This window comes from Lagenorhynchus albirostris, chromosome 9, assembly GCF_949774975.1.
Source record: "Lagenorhynchus albirostris chromosome 9, mLagAlb1.1, whole genome shotgun sequence".
In the NCBI taxonomy this organism is placed as follows: domain Eukaryota; kingdom Metazoa; phylum Chordata; class Mammalia; order Artiodactyla; family Delphinidae; genus Lagenorhynchus; species Lagenorhynchus albirostris.
The window spans coordinates 38571777-38592183 of record NC_083103.1 but is presented as its reverse complement, the minus strand read 5'-3'; the positions used below and the strand labels follow the sequence as shown (position 1 = coordinate 38592183).

Here is a 20407-nt window from a genome sequence, read left to right as displayed (position 1 = left end):
TATAGCAAAGGCTATAAACATAGGGGGGAATTACATAGGGTCATATTTAACATATTAGTTAATACTAACAAATAGAAATTAAGCAATAATGAGACACCAATTTTTATCTAAGAGACAAAAAATTTAAGATAACATCCCATGCTGGCAACAAGGTGGGAAACAGATACTTTCATAATCTACTGGTGGGGAGGGAGGTGTATACTGGTAAGTTTTGTTTTGTTATTGCAATCTAAGATAAACTATTATAACTAAAAATATACAAAGCTCTTGATTCAATTATTTCATCTGTAGGAATATCCTATGAAGAAATACTAGCACTAGTGGGAAGCAGCTGCATAGCACAGTGCTTTGTGACCACCTAGAGGGGTGGGATAGGGAGGGTGGGAATATGGGGATATATGTATATGTATAGCTGATTCACTTTGTTATACAGCAGAAACACAACAATGTAAAGCAATTATACTCCAATAAAGATGTTTTTAAAAAAAGGAAAAAAATACTAGCAAAGGGGCAAACACTTATATATTAAAATTCATCACAGAACCGTCTGGGAAAAGAAAAATGTATAAACAACCTACATAGAGGTAATAGTTCATAATTTATGCTAAGATACCTTGTAATACCATGTAATACCATGTACTCATTAAGAAACATGAAGTGTAACTATATGTACTTACATGAATTCTCCAACATAAAGTAAAAAAGAAAAAAAGCAATTTACAAAAAAAAATCATTGCTGAAAGAAATTAAAGATCTAAATAAATGGAAAGATATCCCATGTTCATGAACTGTAAGACTTAATATTATTAAGACTGCAACATTTCCCAAATCGATCTACAGATTCAACACAATCTTTATCAAAACTCCAACTGCCTTTATTGCAGAAATGGGCAGGCTGATACTAAAATTCACATAGAATTGTAAGGGACTTCCAAACAGCCAAAACAATCTTGAAAAAGTAAAAGTTGGAGGACTCAAATTCCTGATTTCAAAACCTACTACAAAGCTATAGTAATGAAAACAGTATAGCATAAGGAGGGGCATATAGATCAATGGAATAGAATTCAGAGTCCAGAAATAAACCCATATAACTACGGTCAACTGATTTTCAACTAGGGTGCCAAGATCATTCAACAGGAACAAATAGTCTCTTCAGCAAATGGTGCAGCAACAACTGGATAACCACATGTAAAAGAATGAAGTAGGACCCTTAGCTCATAGAATATTAAAAAAAAAAAGAAACTCAAAATGGATCAAAGGCTTTTTAAGAGTGAACCTATAAAACTCCTAGAAAAAAACATAGGTGTACCTCATTGTGACCTTCTATTTGACAACAAATTCTTGGACATGCTAGTAAAAGCACAAGCAACAACAACAAAAAAATAAGTTAGATCATAAAATGTAAAAGTTTTGTGTATCAAAGGACATTATGAAGGAAATAGAAAGATGATACACAGAATGGGAGAAAATATTTGCAAATAGTATATCTGATAGGGGTCTAGTATCTAGAATACATAAAGAACTCCAACAATTCAACAACAAAAAGACAAACCAATTAAAAAGGACTTAGAAAAGAAATTTCTCCAAAGAAGATATACAAATGGCCAAACACATGAAAATGTGCCCCAAATCATTAGTCATTAGGGAAATGCAAATCAAAACCACCATGAGATACTACAGATACTACTTAACATCCACTAGGATGACTACAGTTTAAAAAAAACGGAAAATAACAAATTTCGGTGGTGATATGGAGAAACTGGAATCCTCATACATTACTAGTATTATACTGGAATTATAAAATGGTGCAGCTACTTTGGGTAACAGTTTCAAAAAACATAGAATTACTATATGATACACTAATTCTACTCCTAGGTAAAGTGAAAACAGATGTTCAAACAAAAACTTATACACAAATATTTATAGCAGCACTATTCATTAGTGGTCAAATAATAGAAACAAGCCCAATGTCCACCAACTGATGAATGGATAAACAAAATATGGTATTATCTATACAACGGGACATTGTTCAGCCATAAATACACATGCTAAAATATGGATGAACCTTGAAAACATTAGGTTAAGTGAAAGAAATCAGACACAAAAGGCCACATGTTGCATGATTCCATTTATATGACATGTCCAGAATAGGTAAGTCCATAGAGACAGAAAGCAGATTAGTTCTCACCAGGACCTGGAAGGAGAGGGGAATAAGAAGTAAAGGGTTAGTGGGTGCAGGATTGCTTTCTGTTGTGATGAAAATGTTCTGGAATTAGACAGTGATGGTGGTTGCACAACACTGTGAATGTACTATCAATAACAGCCAATGGACTGTACACCTTAAAGTGGTTAAAATAATGAAGTCTAGTTAAAAAATAACACACGTTTCTATAAAAAATTTTTAACTCCAAACATTTGTATATATACATGTATATATGTGTAAAGTCATATAAAATGACCAAGCAGGACATAAAGCAAACTGTGAACAAGATACCTACAGGGAGAAAATGAAACTGGAAAAGTCCTAATTTTTTAATCCATAAACTTATTCATTTGAACTTCTTAAACATTAGCATCAATTCATACTTCTATTACCTTTACAATTACAAAAATGTTAAAAAGCAAAATAGTGAAAAAGAAACTCAAGAGAACAATTTTGATCAGAAAGGAATTAATAAGCATGGAAATGAAAGGGAACTGAGTTAGGATATAAAATCTTTTCCGACATGTTTTAAGCAACTTTGGAATTCAATCTGTCCAAAACAGCATAAGTGTGTTAGAGTTCTATTGGATGTCTATTGAAAAAGAATAACAACCGGGACTTCCCTGGTGGCGCACAGTGGTTAAGACTCCAGGCTCCCAATGCAGGGGGCCTGGGTTCGATCCCTGCTCAGGGAACTAGATCCCACACCCATGCCGCAACTAAAAGTTCGCATACTGCAACTAAGGAGCCTGTGCGCCACAACTAAGGAGCTGGTGAGCTGCAACTAAGAAGCCAGCTTGCCATAACTAAGGAGCCCACGTGCCGCAACTACGGAGCCCACGAACCACAACTAAGACCCGGCACAACCAACCAACCAACCAAATAAATAAACAAATATTAAAAAAAAAAAAAAGAATAACAACTTGTCAGCACTGTAAAGATCCTTTAACATCAAAATATTTATGTTCCCTCTATGGGTACATACCTGTCTGGCTGATCCACTAGCCTGTCTTACTTTTTCTGCCACTCCTCCTAAAAGCTGTACAAGTTTTGCCTGCTTCAGAAGTTCTTCTCTGAGTCCTTTTCCTCCTACTGAGAGGAGAGCACCCAAAACATGTTCATATCGGGCACCAAACTGAGCATCATGCAGGGCATCCTTGAGGAGCCTAATACAGCAAAATATTGATGTCAGCCACTTCTGAGAAACAGATTAATGTCTCTCAAAATCAATTTAACAAGTTTAATTTTTGGTATCCAGGAATTAATTTTAAGCTATATAAGCAAGTAAAAACTCAGTCATTATTATAGAGCTCTAACATGCCAAATAATTTTGCAATAGAGGGTTTTGTTATTTTCTGGTTTTATTTCTAAAGACATAAAAATTTAGCTTCTTTATAATAATGACTTCAATGAAACAGCTGGTATCAACAGTAAATAGTCCGAGCATACAGTTTAGACTTTGAGTGTCATCTCTGTAAATAACAGAGACAGAAATAAAGTACTTAAGAAAATTTAAATCTTACCAATATAAATTGTGTGCTATCTGTATATTTCCCAATGCCCTGGACAGAAGGAAGCGCACTAATGAACTGTTCAAGTAAATTTCATATTTCAAAGCCTACATGCAAAGAAAAATAAGAATCACTAGTGGTCAAACCCATACTATGTTGTTAGGATAAAATTATCAAAAGATAAACTATATAAATCAAGGATGAAAGGTGATACTGATAAAAATGAAACAGATGAATTAACTTAGGTGAAATTAATGAAATCAAGCAGAAAAGTACAGACCTGGGAATAACATTCATTAGCTATGTTTAAAAGGCCAATTAAAAAAAAAAAATCAAAGAAAAGTTCAAGTCTGGTTTGTTCTGAGAATTAAAACCCGAGAACTAAAATCCAGGTATATATATATATATAGTTAGTATTTTAGTAGGGCAGCTGATAATAGTGGAAAAAAATTCACACTAAATCCAAATGCAATACACCTCAACATTCCCACACAACAAAAGTACTTTTAATCAAAACAGAAAGGGGATCCCTTAGCAAAGTCCCTACTCATACAAACTGGGGAGAGGGTAAGGAGGGTAGGTAACCTCGTAAAAAACTCACCTGCACAAACTGTGGAAGAAGATCTGTTAGCTCGTCATCACTAATAGCCTCAATCCAGGTCACAGCTAGGGACCTCACTTCCTGATCAGCAAATCTAGAAGCATACCACAAAAATCAAGATTTGACAGCGATTTCTTTCTAATGAAGCTGTTTTTCCTGAAAACACAATCTCAATCTATTCCTGACAAAGAATACTCAAATAGCTATTCAAAAGCAATGTGTTTCTTCTCTTTTTCTAGGAAGAAAATCTTATTGTCCTATACACAAATCCAATTTCGTGACTGTTTAGAAACCTTACGAAAATTAATTCTGACCTACATCATAAAAATATAACAAAGTATTCAAAATTTACAACCTCTCTAGATTACTTTTAAATGATATGATATCCCTTTTTAATAACCTCAACACAAAAGATGTGTTTATAGAAATATGCATTTACACATTTATACTGAATCGAATTGCTTTCATGTTAAAACAAAGGGAACTAATCCTGCAACATAATATCTTACTGGAAAAACAATAAAACAGAGCAAATAAATTCAGCCACAGTTAACTTACTTTGAATCAAGAAGCTCCAACGCAGTCAGTGGGTGCAATGGAGGCCACTGCCGAAGCAATGAGTAAGTTTTGGCAAGATTAACCCATTTCCAGTTTGGGGCACTTGCTAGTACTTTAGGAAGACAATTTGGGTGTTTGAGGCAATAATAACGTTTCTCCCACAGAAAGGCTTTATCTTCTTTAGAAAGTCTGAATATGTAACAGAATTACATCATTTCTTAGTGATATCATAATGACAGTTATAATCTCAATGATTAAAAATACAAAGAAGAAATTTATTCCTTTTAGGACAGCCACTTCTTGGTAGAATCATTAATACTAATTTGGAATAGAAAAATGCAATGTACAGCAAACACCACTAATTTACCCTAATTTGGGGGATGGAAAGAAATCATTCTGCCTTGATAAAAGAGTCTTAGTTAAGAAAAAGAAGGATAATTCAGCACAATAAAATTTATTGAGCTCTAACCAGATGCCAGGCACTGGAAATCAGAGTTGGCTACGCAGAAGCTACCCTAAGAGACAGCAAGGATTTCATCATTTTATAAAAGTAAAATCAAATGTCATGCCAAAAACAAATGCTATTACAAAATTTTAGAAGATGACTACATAGCTCATTTGAGGAATATTCAAAATAAAAAGAACTTGTCTTGGAAATTCTAATTTACTGTTAATGACAGATGTTTATGTGAATGAAATATTTCACTACTCATCTATCTACCCTTGTGTATATAATCCATGCATTGAATTGAAATGTATTTCACATGGAATACTAAAAAAAAAATCAAGTATTGCAAAAAGGTACACAATTAAGTTTCTCCTTCCAATTCCCCTCCCAGTGGCAACTGCCTAACCTCGTATATTCTTCCAGAGGTAGTCTATTCATATAGAAGCATACACAAAGGTGTATGTAGATTCTTTTTTTCCTATATATTAATGGTAACACACTATACACACTATCCTGCTACTTATTTTCTTCATTTAACATCTTACATATTAGTACATATAGCTATAACTTCATTCTTAATAGTTACATAGTACTGTTGGATAAATGTACCATAATTTAACCCGTTAATGAACATTCCCTATCAGTTTTATAATAACCCAAATAAACACTGCAATGAATATTCTTGTCTCCACAAGCAAATATAAAAGGGTTTTCTCTAAAATACACTATAACTAACTGGAAGTGGAATTGTTAGGTCAGACTATGGACACTGCGACCTTTATAGATTTTGCCAAATTGCTCTCCAAAAGCTTTTAGAGTCCTGCCAACAGTATAATTCCCATTTTCTGTATCCCATCAATACCTTATATAATGAGACATTTTAATTTTCAACAATCTGATGTGTGAAATGGTATCTTGTATTAACTTATAATTCCTTGATTATTGAGAGGTTGAACATATTTTTTCAGATGTTTAAAAGGTACTGTATTTCTTTTCCAAAGAATTACCTATTCATATTCTTGTCTACCACTGTGTTGTCCGTTTTTCTACTTATATGAAAAGGTCCTTCATATATTAAGGATACAGATTATAGTTCCCAATCTATCGTTTGCCTTTTGATTATGTAAAAAAATTGACCTGTACAAATTTCTATATTTTATGTAGTCATATAGTCTTTTTATACAATTAAAAAAAGAAAAAAAAAACTTTCCATATCAGGAACATTGCTAAATCATGAACTAAATCAGGGCATTTAATAAACCACTAACTTGAACTTTACATTGTAAGAGATACCCAGAATCAAAAACAGAATCAAAGGAATGTACCCAAGTGATGAGTCTCTGTGAAGAATATCAAGAAGTTTCCCTTTTACATCATTCTCCAATGTTTCTAAGTTGTGTTGCTGTATAATACTTCTGTCAACTTGAGGAGTGGTATAAATGATATCAAATGTAGGAGAAGGAAAATCAACCTTAAAAATTAACAGAAGATTAAATTATAGCTGAAAAGTCCACATATTTGCTACATTAACTTGTTTTTGATTTTTCTTAGCCAACAGGGTGATAATACCAAATATTAAATTAATGCTTCTGTCCTTTTATTAAAAGTGATTACCATTACTGGTGATTCTCAATAGCACGTGTACTACTTGGGATTGGTGTAAGTGCATCTTTTACTGTTTCTCAGAAATAGGAAGTGGTTTATTGACATTTAAATATAGATCCTAAGATCGAAACAAGATCAATTAGGCTTCTTTAGTAACAACCCAGATCATGGTACACATATACTTTTCATAAAGAATTCAAATTTGAACCTTTCCACATGTCAGGAAGTATCATTACCTGTAACACTATTCTTTCCATCACATATCCTTTTTTGGGGACTGTTCCAGGAACAAGATTTGTATGTGATGAAGTCCAAAGATACAGAAGTTTAGTTCCACATGTTAAAAACCTTCATGAATGTAAACAGAAGAATACTGTGGATTTCATCTTAAAAATTACTTCAAAACTCACAACACACGGTAATGAATTTGAAATGTTAATAATCAAATATTTATTAAGCATCCTCTATATAAAAAGAACATATCAGAAGGAGTCACTCTCCATAGTGTACTTTCACTTCAGTATTTAGGTACTGAAGTATGGGAGTTAGAACAAAAGGAGGGAAGATGAAGCAACATTATCTTGGGAGAATCGGGGCTCAGGATAGAAGACAAAATGGGTAAAGTCTCAGAGTCACCTGTCCCCAAAACAACTTCTATAAATAGGAAGGTGAAGGATAGTCTTTGAAGATCATCTACAGAGGAACACATCTCAAGATGGTGGTTTGGATTTCATAACTGCTCCTTGACTTTTACCATAACAACAAAAACGCATGCCAAGAAAACCAGTATCTACTTTGTGCCAAAGCACTAATCATTTGAGATGAGAAGTTTCATCTGTTTGTGACCAGGGGTCAGCAAATTTTTCTGTAAAGGGCCAGACAGCAAATATTTGTGGCTTTCTGGGCTATACAATCTCTGTCAGAGACTCAACTCTGCTAGTATAGTGCCAAAGCAGCCATGAACAATACATTTCAAAAAATGTGTGCTGTGTTCTAACAAAACTGTATTTACAAAAAACAGGCAGTGGTCCGGAGTATGCTGACCCTTGCCCTAGACTACCAATCTATTGTCTACTGAAACTAAAAACATTTACCAATAAAGATACTGATATATCTTTACACAGAAGAAATTTCTGAAAAATAACATGAGACATAAAAGCAGGAAACTATAAACTTCATCACACTTTGCTCATTTTATTCAAACAGCAAATATCCTTTCCAAAACTAGACTCCAGTCTTAATGTTTTCTCTAGCAGGTTAACAGCCTTTGAATCTTTGGCACAGGAATTCCCTGGCAATCCAGTGGTTAGGACTCCGCGCTTCCACTGCAGGGGGCCTGGGTTCAATCTCGGAGAACTGAGATCCTGCAAGCTGCGCAAGGCGGCCAAAAAAAAAAAAATCTTTGACACATACATTCTGTCTACTTTAGAACCACCCTCACCCTCAACTAGATTATTTGAAGGCAAATTCTGATATTATTTTATCTGCAAATACTTTTATGTATCTCTAAATGATAAACACTTTAATTTAAACATAATTGCAACAGAAACTTCCCTGGTGGCCCAGTGGCTAAGACTCCGCACTCCCAATGCTGGGGGCCCGGGTTCAATCCCTGGTCAGGGAACTAGATCCCACGTGCCACAACTAAGAGTTCGCATGCTGCAACTAAAGATCCTGCATGCCGCAACTAAAAGATACCGTGTGCCACAACTAAGACCTGGCGCAGCCAAATAAATATTTAAACATAATTACAACAGAATAATTTAAAATAATTACTCAAAGTTATTAGCTATCTAGTCAGCACTCAAATTTCTCTGATTGTCTCTAAAAAAAAAATTTTTAACAGTTGGTTTGTTTGAATAAGGATACAAGCAAGATCCAACATGTGCATTGGTTGATATGTCGTTTAAAGTATCTTTCAAATCAAGGGTCAACAAACTCCAGACTGTCACCTTGTTTTGTAAATAAACTTTTACTAAAATAAAGCCACACTCATTCATTTACATATTGCCTATCTATCACTGCTTTTGCCTTTGCTTTTACATTTGTGACAGAGACTACATGACCTACAAAGCCTCAACTACTTCTATCTGGTCCTCTTAACAAAGTTTGCCAACTCTTGTTTTAATCCATACATTCTTCTTTTTTATCCCCCGTTATTTGTTGAAGAATCCAGGTCTTCCGTTCTGAGAATTTTCTACATCCTGGATTTTACTGATTGCATTCCTCTGGTATCATTTAGCATGTCCCTTTATCTCCTATATTTTCTGTAATAGATCTAAAGGTTTGATCTGATTCAGGGTTAGTTATGTGGCAAGAATACTTAATACTTTGTAGGTGGTATTGTATACCACTAGTTCCTGATGCATCAAATAAAGAAGCACACATTGGTATATCTCTCCTTCTGTGATGTGAAGATAATCGGTTTGTTCAAGTGCTATCAGTCTAAATCATCCATTATAAAGTTCCACAAAACTTAATCACAATGGTTTTAAACAAGCATTAATATATCACTGCTTAAATCAATGTCAACCAAGAATGCTTTTGACCACAGTGGATATTTGGCAATGTCTGGAGACTTTTTTGTTGGCAACTAGGGGGTACTACTGGCATTTAGTGGGCAGAAGCCAAGGATGCCACCAAACATCCCACAGTGTACAGGACAGTCTCCCACAGCAAAGAATTACCTGGCCCAAAATGTCAACAGTGCCAAGACTGAGATTTCCTGGCCTAAATCTACTATTTCAGAAGGGGCTGCAAAACTGTAATATTCTGTCATTCCTTCTGCATCTATTAGCTGGAATTTTTCTGTAAAAAACTTTCTCACGTCAACTATTTGGTAATCCTGAGACACAACTATAAAGGAACAGCAGCTTAAACGCTTGATTCAGTTTATTTAAAAATGAGTTAAGAACTCATTTATCATTGAGGTTGACTGAAATGCCTGTAAATCATTTGGCTTTCATGATAGTAACTTCATCAGGCTGTATGCAGGTTATACCTTAAACATAAATTAATTTTAAAAGAATTTCAAGACCAGGACTTCTGATCACTGTACTACAGTACGTTAACAGACTAAATCATTAACACTTTTTCTATATGTACTAATATAAAATCATCTCCCCTCTTAATTTCTGAGCATTTTTTGAATGTTAAATCCTAACATTACCTAGATTGACTACACTACTTGCCAAAGTCTCAAGATTAACGGCATCAGCTGTTTTAAACAGTAGAGTGCTGGATGCAACTATTTAATTGTCTAACAAAAGTCGGGGCTTCCCTGGTGGCGCAGTGGTTGGGATTCCGCCTGCCGATACGGGGGGCGTGGGTTCTTGTCCCGGTCTGGGAGAATCCCGCATGCCGCGGAGCAGCTGGGCTCGTGGGCCGTGGCCGCTGGGCCTGCGCATCCGGAGCCTGTGCTCAGCGGCGGGAGGGGCCGTGGCAGTGGGAGGGCAGCATACCGCATGAAAAAAAAAAAAGTCAACTACCCTTCCCCTTACTCTTTTGAATTTTGAAAGAATGTCATTCATCCAATAAAAAACATTTATTAATAGTCAAAAAAAAGTTGCAAAAAATGATAGTACTTCTCAAATGAAGTAAAGACTCCTGGTGCTTTCAAGAGCACGAAGGTTTTCAAAACTGACTCATTTATAAAAATTAATGATAATGATATAATTACATTTAATTTTCTCACATAACTATTCCCTGACACTAATTTATCAAAGACAATTGAGGACTTCCCTGGTGGAGCCCTGGTTAAGAATCCGCCTGCCAATGCAGGGGACACAGGTTTGACCCCTGGTCTGGGAAGATCCCACATGCCACGGAGCAACTAAGCCCGTGTGCCACAACTTCTGAGCCTGTGCTCTAGAGCCCGCAACCCACAAATACTGAGCCCGAGTCCCACAACTACTGAAGCCCGCAATCCTAGAGCCCATACTCCGCAACAAGAGAAGCCACCGCGTTGAGAAGCCCGTGCACCGTAACGAAGAACAGCTCCTGCTCATTGCAACTAGAGAAAGCCCACGCACAGCAACGAAGACCCAATGCAGCCATAAATAAATAAATAAATAAATTTATAGGGGTGGGGGGGAAAGACAATTGAGAACACAATTCTCCTCCTTTATGGGGCCAATATTCTGTTTTAGAGTAGTCATGGATTATATTTAGCAAACGGTTCTAAATATACATCATTAATAGCAATTTCTTTTTTTAAAATTTTTTAATTTTTTGGCTGTGTTGGGTCTTGGTTGCAGTGTGCGGGCTTTCTCTAGTTGCGGTGAGCAGGGGCTACTCTTCGTTGCGGTGCGTGGACTTCTCATTGCAGTGGCTTCTCTTGTTGCGAAACACGGGCTCTAGGCGCACGGGCTTCAGTAGTTGTGGCATGTGGGCTCAGTAGTTGTGGCTCGCGGGCTCTAGAGCACAGGCTCAGTAGTTGTGACGCATGGGCTTAGCTGCTCTGTGGCATGTGGGATCTTCCTGGACCAGGGCTCGAACCCAGGTCCCCCTGCATTGGCAAGTGGATTCTTAACCACTGTGCCACCAGGGAAGTCCTAATAGCAATTTCTTCAACTACTTTTATCTAGCCTTTGGCAGTTCAGAATTATGTCAGGTGTCAAATAAAATTTGAGCCCAAAAGAAGTTATAGAATAAAAAAATCTTAAACTGCCTCCTCACATATAGGGGGAGTGACTATAAGAAAAGAAAAATGTGTGAATAAATGCTATATTTAAGTACATAAGAAAAGAATATTTCAAAAACAAAACTTATGAAGTCAGTGTTTCAAACACCACATGATTTTTAAAATGATTACTGGAAATTCAAACTGTGTTTGTCATTTAAGAGGAAAAAGGAAGTAGAACTAGATTAGCAGAATTTTTTAACTCTTATTTTTTAATTGTTTTATTGTAGGTTAAATAGATCAGTTATTAAGTCATTTCCCCAAAACTGTCCCATGGGACACAATGTTTTAAAAGATGTATTCTAGAACAAAAAAAGTACTATGGTATCAAATAAGTCTGAGAATGGTAATATAGGATAATGTTAAGAACACAAACCCTGGGGCCAAACTGCCTATATTCAAATCCCACTTCTGCCACTTACTAGCTAAGCGCCCAAGGGCAAGGCACTTTGATTCTCCCCTCTGTAAAAAGGGATAATAATAATACCTACCTTCATAGGGTTGTTGTGGGGTATATAAGGCTATGTATACAGCACTCAGACTAATACCCAGCATACAGTAAATGCTATGCATTTATAATTACAGTAATATTATTATTAAACACAGTAGGCTTCTTGACTGCAGAACTTTAGAGATTCTTTAATATGCTAATGTCCTTTATCATGCTCCAAAGTGTTATCACGTGCTATATCAAACATTCCAAACTTACTCAATTAAATTTTTTTTTCATTTAGGAAAACACTTGATGGTCTCATGGAACATATTATTACTTAAAACATAATCAAAATAGCTGAAAGGCCAGCTACATTATCCCAATGGCTATTAGTAGACACAAAGTTCAAAAGGAATTCCTTTAACCCTAAGGATCAATTAATTTTGCATACATGTGGGACTTTTGAAGATTAAAGGCCAGGGGTCCATAGCAGTAAGGGTAGATCAGTTAGGTAAAGGGAATAATATGCAGTTGTAGACTCTCTTAAACTGGAGAAGGATGGGGAAGAGATGCGAAGAGGGAATTCGCATTGTGGGTTTTTTTTAAATATATCAAAGGAACTTGTAAGACCACGAGTATTATGTCATAACATAATGCTTTCCATAAATTACAATTAAAGAATGAATTGGCTGCTGCTTTTCTTCTGGAATAGTGAGTGGCAAACAATCCTTTGAATACCCATATAGATATGTTCAAACTATAGCAGTACAACTTTGGTTTCCTCTGTGTCTCTGAAATGACCTTCTTTAATCACATCAGAAAAAATGAGGCAACTCATTATCTCATCACGTACGTCACTGTTCCCCACTCCACTCTCTACCCAATTCTCATGCTGCAGGTGTGTCCACAGTAACTCACCATTACAACTCAGTAACACTTACCGTTTAAAGTCAAAAAGAGGTAAAGAGACTTTGCCCAAAGCTTCTGGCCCCTTTCTCTGCTTATTAGAATCAGGGGAACTTCCACTGCTCTGATTTAAAATTCCAAAAAGAGTAAGGTGAAGTAGTGATTCTAATGGCAATTGTGATATCTGGATGGGAAAAATGATTCTATGGGGGGAAAATGTATTAATAGAAAAAACAAATTAGACTGAATATGAAGTTTAATGCTTTAACGAGACTGACAATCTTAGGTATTTTATTTGACTCATCAAATAATCTTTAATCCTGAGTAACCTTTACTTAAGCAGTAAGCTTCGCTAACAAATACTATAAAAATCTTAAATAAATTTCATTATAATTTCAAACACATAACATTTCTCTCTTCAAAAATTTGTTAATACCTTTACTTAAGACTGGCAATGTCAATTTCTAGGCAAAATAATAATCATTTTTATTTCCTTTAGGAAAAGCTAGATGAATGTTTATTTCTGATTCGAGATTTATGTGTGCACATACATACACAGACAGACATATATGTTTACCAGTGTTTTGTTTTTGTTTTTTTTAAATCTGAAAGGACACATAAGGCCAACAGTGGTCACTCTGAGGAGCGATGAGATGGTTAAGAGTGAAAAATAAAGTGACACTTTCCACCCCACATGCATTTTTGTATTATTTGATTGCTTTCACAGACATGTGCTATTTTTATAATTAAAAAAATAAAAGAAAAATAGGAAACCATTAAATAAATGCAGAAAAAAAGTAAAAAGTTCTGCAATTGCCTCCTTGTCTAAATAATGAAAGCATTCCCTTAGTTTGAAGACAATATTTTAAAAATATTAACAGTGCAAAATATCATCTTGTACATGGATTTAAGATAATTTTAAAAATCTGTTAACCAAGAACTAGGCTTCCTATATACAGTGTTACAGAATAAATACTGAGCTAAAGCAATGTTATAAAAAACCATCTTTGTAGAATTATACGTAACTTTAACTTGACAAAGCCCAGTAAGAATTGATGGCACCTTCTGCAATTTAACAATATGAAGATTTAAAAGAATATTTCAGAGTTTTAAATGAGAATTTCAGTCCATTCGATAGAATTGTATCTAGAAGAGACTTTAAGATATCAGTAAGAATTTAATGAATTTTAATGGAACTTGTAATTAAAACTGAAAGCTGTATGCATAAATGAATAAAAGTAAAGAACACGGCATACTGAAAGAATAAAAAGCCAGAAATTTCACTTACAGTTCATCCCATTTAATAAGATAGAAGAAATTCTTATAAGTGCCAACCTTCTTTGATTGAATAGGTTTAAAAAGATCCTTTCCATTGTAAGTCAGGGAACATATCAAGAAGTATTTTTCATAACTAAGAAAAGAGATTAATTTAATTTTTATTTGATAATACAAATTAGTTAACTAATCAAATATGTATCATTAGCCATTCTTACCTAAAAGTGACTATTATCTGAAATAATTTGGTTACCATTCACTTGAATTTATGGAAAAACATCTAAAATTTAACTATTGCAAATCCTACAAAAATAGAGGCATAGCAAAGGGAATACCGAAGGGAACATATATCACTAGGTGCCAGTCTAAAGGAGCCGTATTGATACCAGCTGGAGAATTTATCTCAATTTTGTGCTCAGTTAGTTACTAGCTTTAGATTTTAGTTAAATGACACTGAATAATTCTTCATTTCTAGGTAAATTCTAGGAAGTAATAGTACAAACATTTATCTCCCCTAGGTGCTATTTTCCTTTGCTAAGCCACTGAAATAGAGTCGGTTTAGCATATTAATGGTGCATGGGCCTGACTTGCACTGAGCCAGTCTTCCTACTCTATTAGGAGGCTTCCATCCAAGGGGACAGATGCTATTGCATTCTTTCACTGGACAGCAATGATTTAGCCCCTAACTGCTACAAGTACAAAGCCGGGTAACACAGTCAGGCAATCTTGTAGAGCAGGAGTTTTAGGTTCAATAAAACTGTATTCTACTAGTACTCTAACTTACTGCTAGGCTTACCCATTAACCATTTTGTTCATACAATCTGTTAATCATTCTAAATATATTTCAAATCTAATCTCACTGGTTCACATAGCTAACTATTTAATTGCTTTTCTCAACCTTCTCCTTTTTTTTTTTTTTTTTTGGCCACGCTGCTCGGCTTGCATCATCTTAGTTCCCCAACAAGGAATTGAACCCATGCCCTGGGCAGTGCAAGCACAGAATCCTAACCACTGGAACCACCAGGGAATTCCCTCAACCTCTTTTTAAATCAGCATTGTATTGGGAGTTCCCTGGTGGGCTAGTGGTTAGGATTCCAAGCTTTCATTACTGTGGCCCAGGTTCAATCCCTGGTCAGGGAACTGAGATCCCGCAAGCTGTGCGGAGTGGCCAAAAAAAAAAAATCAGCATTGTATTAACTTTCTTTCCATCTTAATTATCACTGTGTTGTTTTCTACTGAGTATTTGTTCTCCTCATTAGTGTCGCTAAATTTAATTGTGTGTATACATGGTTTTGTATGGAGGATGTGGAGGGTATTATCTCTGCAACTATTTAAAAGAATGAAATACCTTTAGACACCAATAGTACCCATTTAAATGCAAGTTCCAAGAGGGCAAAGATTTTTTGCTGCCTTGTTTACTGCTGAATCCCTAGTACTAAGAATACTGCCCACAGATGGTGCTCAGTAAATATTTACTGAATGAATTAATATACACTTTCAAGTCATTATATTATATATTACCTAATGCTCAGTTTATGTTCTAAAGCAGAATTTATGTTTGGTATCTATAACTAGGCTTTATTTTATAGCTATTATATATATATATAGCTATTATAAAACAATTTCATTAAAAATATTCAATTTGGCACAGTGGTTGAGAGTCCGCCTGCCGATGCAGGGGACACGGGTTCGTGCCCCAGTCCAGGAGGATCCCACATGCCGTGGAGCGGCTGGGCCCGTGAGCCATGGCTGCTGGGCCTGCACGTCCGGAGCCTGTGCTCTGCAACAGGAGTGGCCACAACAGTGAGAAGCCCGCGTACCGCAAAAAAGAAAAAAAAATTCAATTTGGGCTTTTCAGTTTATACTAGTCTTTTCCAAATAAGTTGAAGGTGGCAAACTTTTTGGCACTGACAAAAAAATCAAAAAGGAAAAACCCATATTAAAAATTCAATAGAAGAAATATGCTCTTGCATACTTCAAAGTCTAGCAAAGAGTAAATTGTAAACTACTAAAGAGGGACAAAAATGTGCTATAGTCCCATTACCCTGGTTCTAAAGGAAAGGCAGAAACAGCAGTCATAAATTGACTAATTTATTAACTAGCATTTGCCCTTGTAAGTTTAAACATATTTTCCTGCCTTTTCTGTACGTAGTGGGGGTGATATATTTTATTGGAACAGCATCAAACATCTCTGTAATTTTTAGGAAAACCACAAAGGTATCTGGTGGATCACGTATCATCCATTTAAATGCCAAGGTAACAGTGGATGCTGACATTTTTCAAGATTAGATTAGCTTCTAGGTGAAGCTATACATATCTCCTTTTAAATAGTTACTTACTTTGATACCCAGTTACTCGAAATTCCATGTGCAGCAAAAATTGTAAACTGGAGCTGTTCCATTGTGGTCCATGCTTCCTTGATGTTCCTGTTACTGTGGGCACAGTCTACAGAACCCCTACCAGAATTTGCATGGAGTCTGAGAAGATCATAAATTGCTGCAGTTAACTGGTCCATGCTTACTTGAACAGGATTTTCAGGATTCAGTGAGCCTAGGTTTAAAGAAATTGTTAATATAATTCTCTGAAAAAGCAACAATTAGTCCTAAAATTTAAGGAACTTCAATACATACCTCTAGTTGAACTCTTGCTAGTGTCTCCTCCTCCAGACAGTGAAGTCACCTGCTTACATACATACAAATTAGTGAGAAAATCACCCATGAGGTAATATAAAATGTTTACCTTTTATCTCAATACATTCATTAAATTCTATATCAAAGAAATCCTTCATAGGAGAAACTTCCCAAGTGTCCGCAGAATAAAACAATAAAAAAAGACTGAAAAAAGAAAATGAATATCCCAAATCAAATAAAGAGATGATTTTTTTTTTCTTTGCGGTACGCGGGCCTCTCACTGCTGCAGCCTCTCCCGTTGCGGAGCACAGGCTCCAGACGCACAGGCTCAGCGGCCACGGCTCACGGGCCCGGCTGCTCCGTGGCATGTGGGATCTTCCCGGACCAGGGCACGAACCCGTGTCCCCTGCATCGGCAGGTAGACTCTCAACCACTGCGCCACTAGGAAGCCCAGAGATGACTTTTAATATGAAGAAAATGCATTTCCATTACTTGCTCTACTATTAGCATGATAAGCATATCCTTAAAGAAACTAGACTCTACTTATTACCCTTTAGTGTCTCAAAAAAAGCTCTTATAATTATTCGAATTGAGCTCTCCTACTCTCTGCTCCTTTATCCAGCAAATGAATATAATGAGTAGAAGCCTCAGACAACATTAGGACCATGGCAGTTTATCACCTCCAAGTGATTTCAGACATATTTTTTAATTTATAAAAACAAGCACATAATAAGAAAGGAAAAAACAAACAAACAAAACACGAGAGATCCAAATTTCTATATACCATAAGAATAGGCTCTCTGTGACAATGAATGGATTAAGCTAGCTCCTAAACATTTGTTGAGGAACATGCCAACAATATAACTTTTCCTTTCTTTAAATTTATCATGTCTTGTGATCCTTCTCTCATCCTTCCAATCAAAGCTATGAACATCCCTCTGAAAATAGTTAATTAAATCCCGGTGGAAACATCATGGGGAGAACTTTTACTAAATGCAACAGTATGATGTCAAGTGAGGGCTCCTAACCTGGTTGCCTCTGAGGCAATTTAAGTCACTATTACTGAGGCTCCTGGGTCTTTCCAATAGGAAGGAGGTATAGTCCAAAGTAGAACTTCCCCGTTGACAATCATGAACACTTCCATCCAGAGGGAGGGAAATGTTAGCTATTACTATCCAGGTCGTTCAAGCGTAGTATTACCTTAAAACCCCAAACCAACTCATTTTTGCCAGAGTTACTCTCTACACACAAAAAGTTCAGTTGGGCATCCACCTATTCAGTGTCAACTCTCACAAAGTTCTTCAAGGCAGTCCATCTCCTCTTAGGAATTCTCCACCTTACCAAGTAAGTGACCAAATCAGCTCAAAAGTAAAAGCCAAAGTTAAAACGGTAACACTTGGGCTTCCCTGATGGCACAGTGGTTAAGAATCTGCCTGCCAATGCAGGAGACATGAGTTCAAGCCCTGGTCCGGTTAGATCCCACATGCCGCAGAGCAACTAAGCTCGTGTGCCACAACTACTGAGCCTGCACTCTAGAGCCCACGAGCCACTACTACTGAAGCCTGTGCGCCTAGGGCCCATGCTCTGTAACAAGAGAAACCACCGCAATGAGAAGCCTGCGCACCACAACGAAGAGTAGCCCCCACTCGCCGCAACTAGAGAAAGCCCGCACGAAGCAAGGAAGACCCGACGCAGCCAATACATACATACATATATACATAAATAAAATTTATTTTAAAACTAAACAAAAAAAAAAGGTTAACACTTTGTCTAGCAGTAGCAAGAATCTCCCAGTTTAAGTGATAGATGCTCACTTAAGTACATATTTGCGCGTGATAAAATGCTAATTACTAAAAAATACTCACTTCAGCACTTTTACTCCTTGGAAGATTAACTGCTCTCTTTAGCTTCTTTACTGATTCTGTAATGGCAGGAGTCTCCACACCATCTAAAACACTGCAGATTTTTCTTACAGCTTTAATTACTTGATCTACCACTCTATGTTGGTTCTTTAAAAATAAAAAGTAAAATAAACATAAGCATATGAAATTTAAAGGATCTATTTCAGAGATGAAGTAAAAAACCAGACATTTCAGATGTGCCTAAGAACAGATATCCTTTACTCTTTTGTGATGAAAAAGAAAAGAAACAAGATAGCTTTTCAATTACGTAAGTTACTTTGAAATAGGGAAAAAAGCAGGCCTGGTTAATTTTCACTCTGCCTGTACAATTATTCATATGCAAATGGCTTTAATTTCTTATTAGAATCAGAAGCAAAAGCAATAAATCACTAACAAATTATGAAATCACTTAAAAAAGCTAGAGTTCTTTTTAATTTTCATTTTGTGAATAATTTCCACATTAAAAACATCAACACTTCTCGCTCTCCTGCAAAAATCTGGTATCAAAAACCAGGTTGTTCAGAGACTGGTCACAAATTAATAACACTGGGCAACAGTTACTAAAAGTGAGTCAACTTTTCAGCATCATTTGCATCTATACAACCAACACTTTCTAAGTCTTGTCTGATGAAAAAACTTCTGTGAGGACAATCCCTCCTTACTATTCAACCACAGATCATTTCACCATGTAAGTATACATGTACAAATATATTATAAAATAATTTACCTGATGAGGATGATTCAAAAATCCTTCTCCACTCCCCCATCATCGTTTTAAAGTACATATCTCATTAAGAAACAAAAACATTCTTATATAATGGATTAATTCATCAAATATTTACACCAAACTTAAATGCCAAGTACTGTTAGAATGGGCTGAAACTCAGTACTGTACCATCCCTTAAACATTTAAAATTTTCCACCTTTGAGGCTTGGCTACCATAAACCAAATGTTCTCTTCATCTTCACGTGTAAATGAAACCACCTCATTTTCTCAAATACCCAATTACCTTGCAGTCCTCAGATCCCGAAGGTCCCAATTTTTGCTTACTTGACTTGTATTTCTTATTTTTGCTCTTCCACCTTCATGCAAAAACCTTTCCAGTTTTGAGGCTCATGCCATTCTCCTATACTATTCTCCATCATTTTTTATATGCCAGTTATCAATTTATTGTCTATCAGTTCCAAATCCACCCTTCTTTGCTCTACTCTGTGATACAAGAACTTGACCTTACAAACATTTCTCCTTTGCCAGCTAGCACAATGTTAGGTTTTGTCAATAGAGGGCACTGAAAGGACACTCAAAGGCAATAACAGTAGGAAGGTACTTCTCATCAGGGTTCCAGTCCTCTATTTTTAAATTCAGTATGGAAGCCCAGTGGTCCTCAACTACCCGCTCCAGCTGTACCCTCAAGCCATGCTCCTCCAATCTGACAGCTCTACAAAATTTCTTTGCCATAGGCAACCTGTGTGCTCCTGTGATAGCCATACCCTCTTCAAAGAGGCCAAATTTCAGCCTGGGGCTGAGGGAGAGGCTCTATCATAAGTCCTCAAAGTTCCTTCACTATCCACATTACTCCTCAACTGTAGAATTGATAATTGCGCTTCTTTGCACCTGTTACTTCTGGACCCCTCAGAGCAAGGCTGGCACTTTC

At 36.1% G+C, this 20407-nt stretch overlaps 1 protein-coding gene across 4 annotated transcripts in view; it reads right to left on the bottom strand.

Moving 5' to 3' along the window:
- PIK3C2A (phosphatidylinositol-4-phosphate 3-kinase catalytic subunit type 2 alpha) overlaps positions 1–20407 on the bottom strand; it is a 75488-nt gene that overhangs the window by 21546 nt on the left and 33535 nt on the right. For all 4 annotated transcript variants that reach the window (XM_060159591.1, XM_060159593.1, XM_060159594.1 and 1 more), the window contains exons 8-18: positions 18717–18860; positions 16852–16900; positions 16561–16771; positions 14235–14357; positions 12982–13149; positions 7163–7274; positions 6647–6792; positions 4874–5062; positions 4316–4409; positions 3727–3821; positions 3189–3369 (exon numbers count right to left, since the gene is read on the bottom strand). In XM_060159591.1, coding sequence (XP_060015574.1) covers positions 3189–3369; positions 3727–3821; positions 4316–4409; positions 4874–5062; positions 6647–6792; positions 7163–7274; positions 12982–13149; positions 14235–14357; positions 16561–16771; positions 16852–16900; positions 18717–18860 — 1512 coding nt within the window. The remainder of the gene's footprint in view (positions 1–3188; positions 3370–3726; positions 3822–4315; positions 4410–4873; positions 5063–6646; positions 6793–7162; positions 7275–12981; positions 13150–14234; positions 14358–16560; positions 16772–16851; positions 16901–18716; positions 18861–20407) is intronic.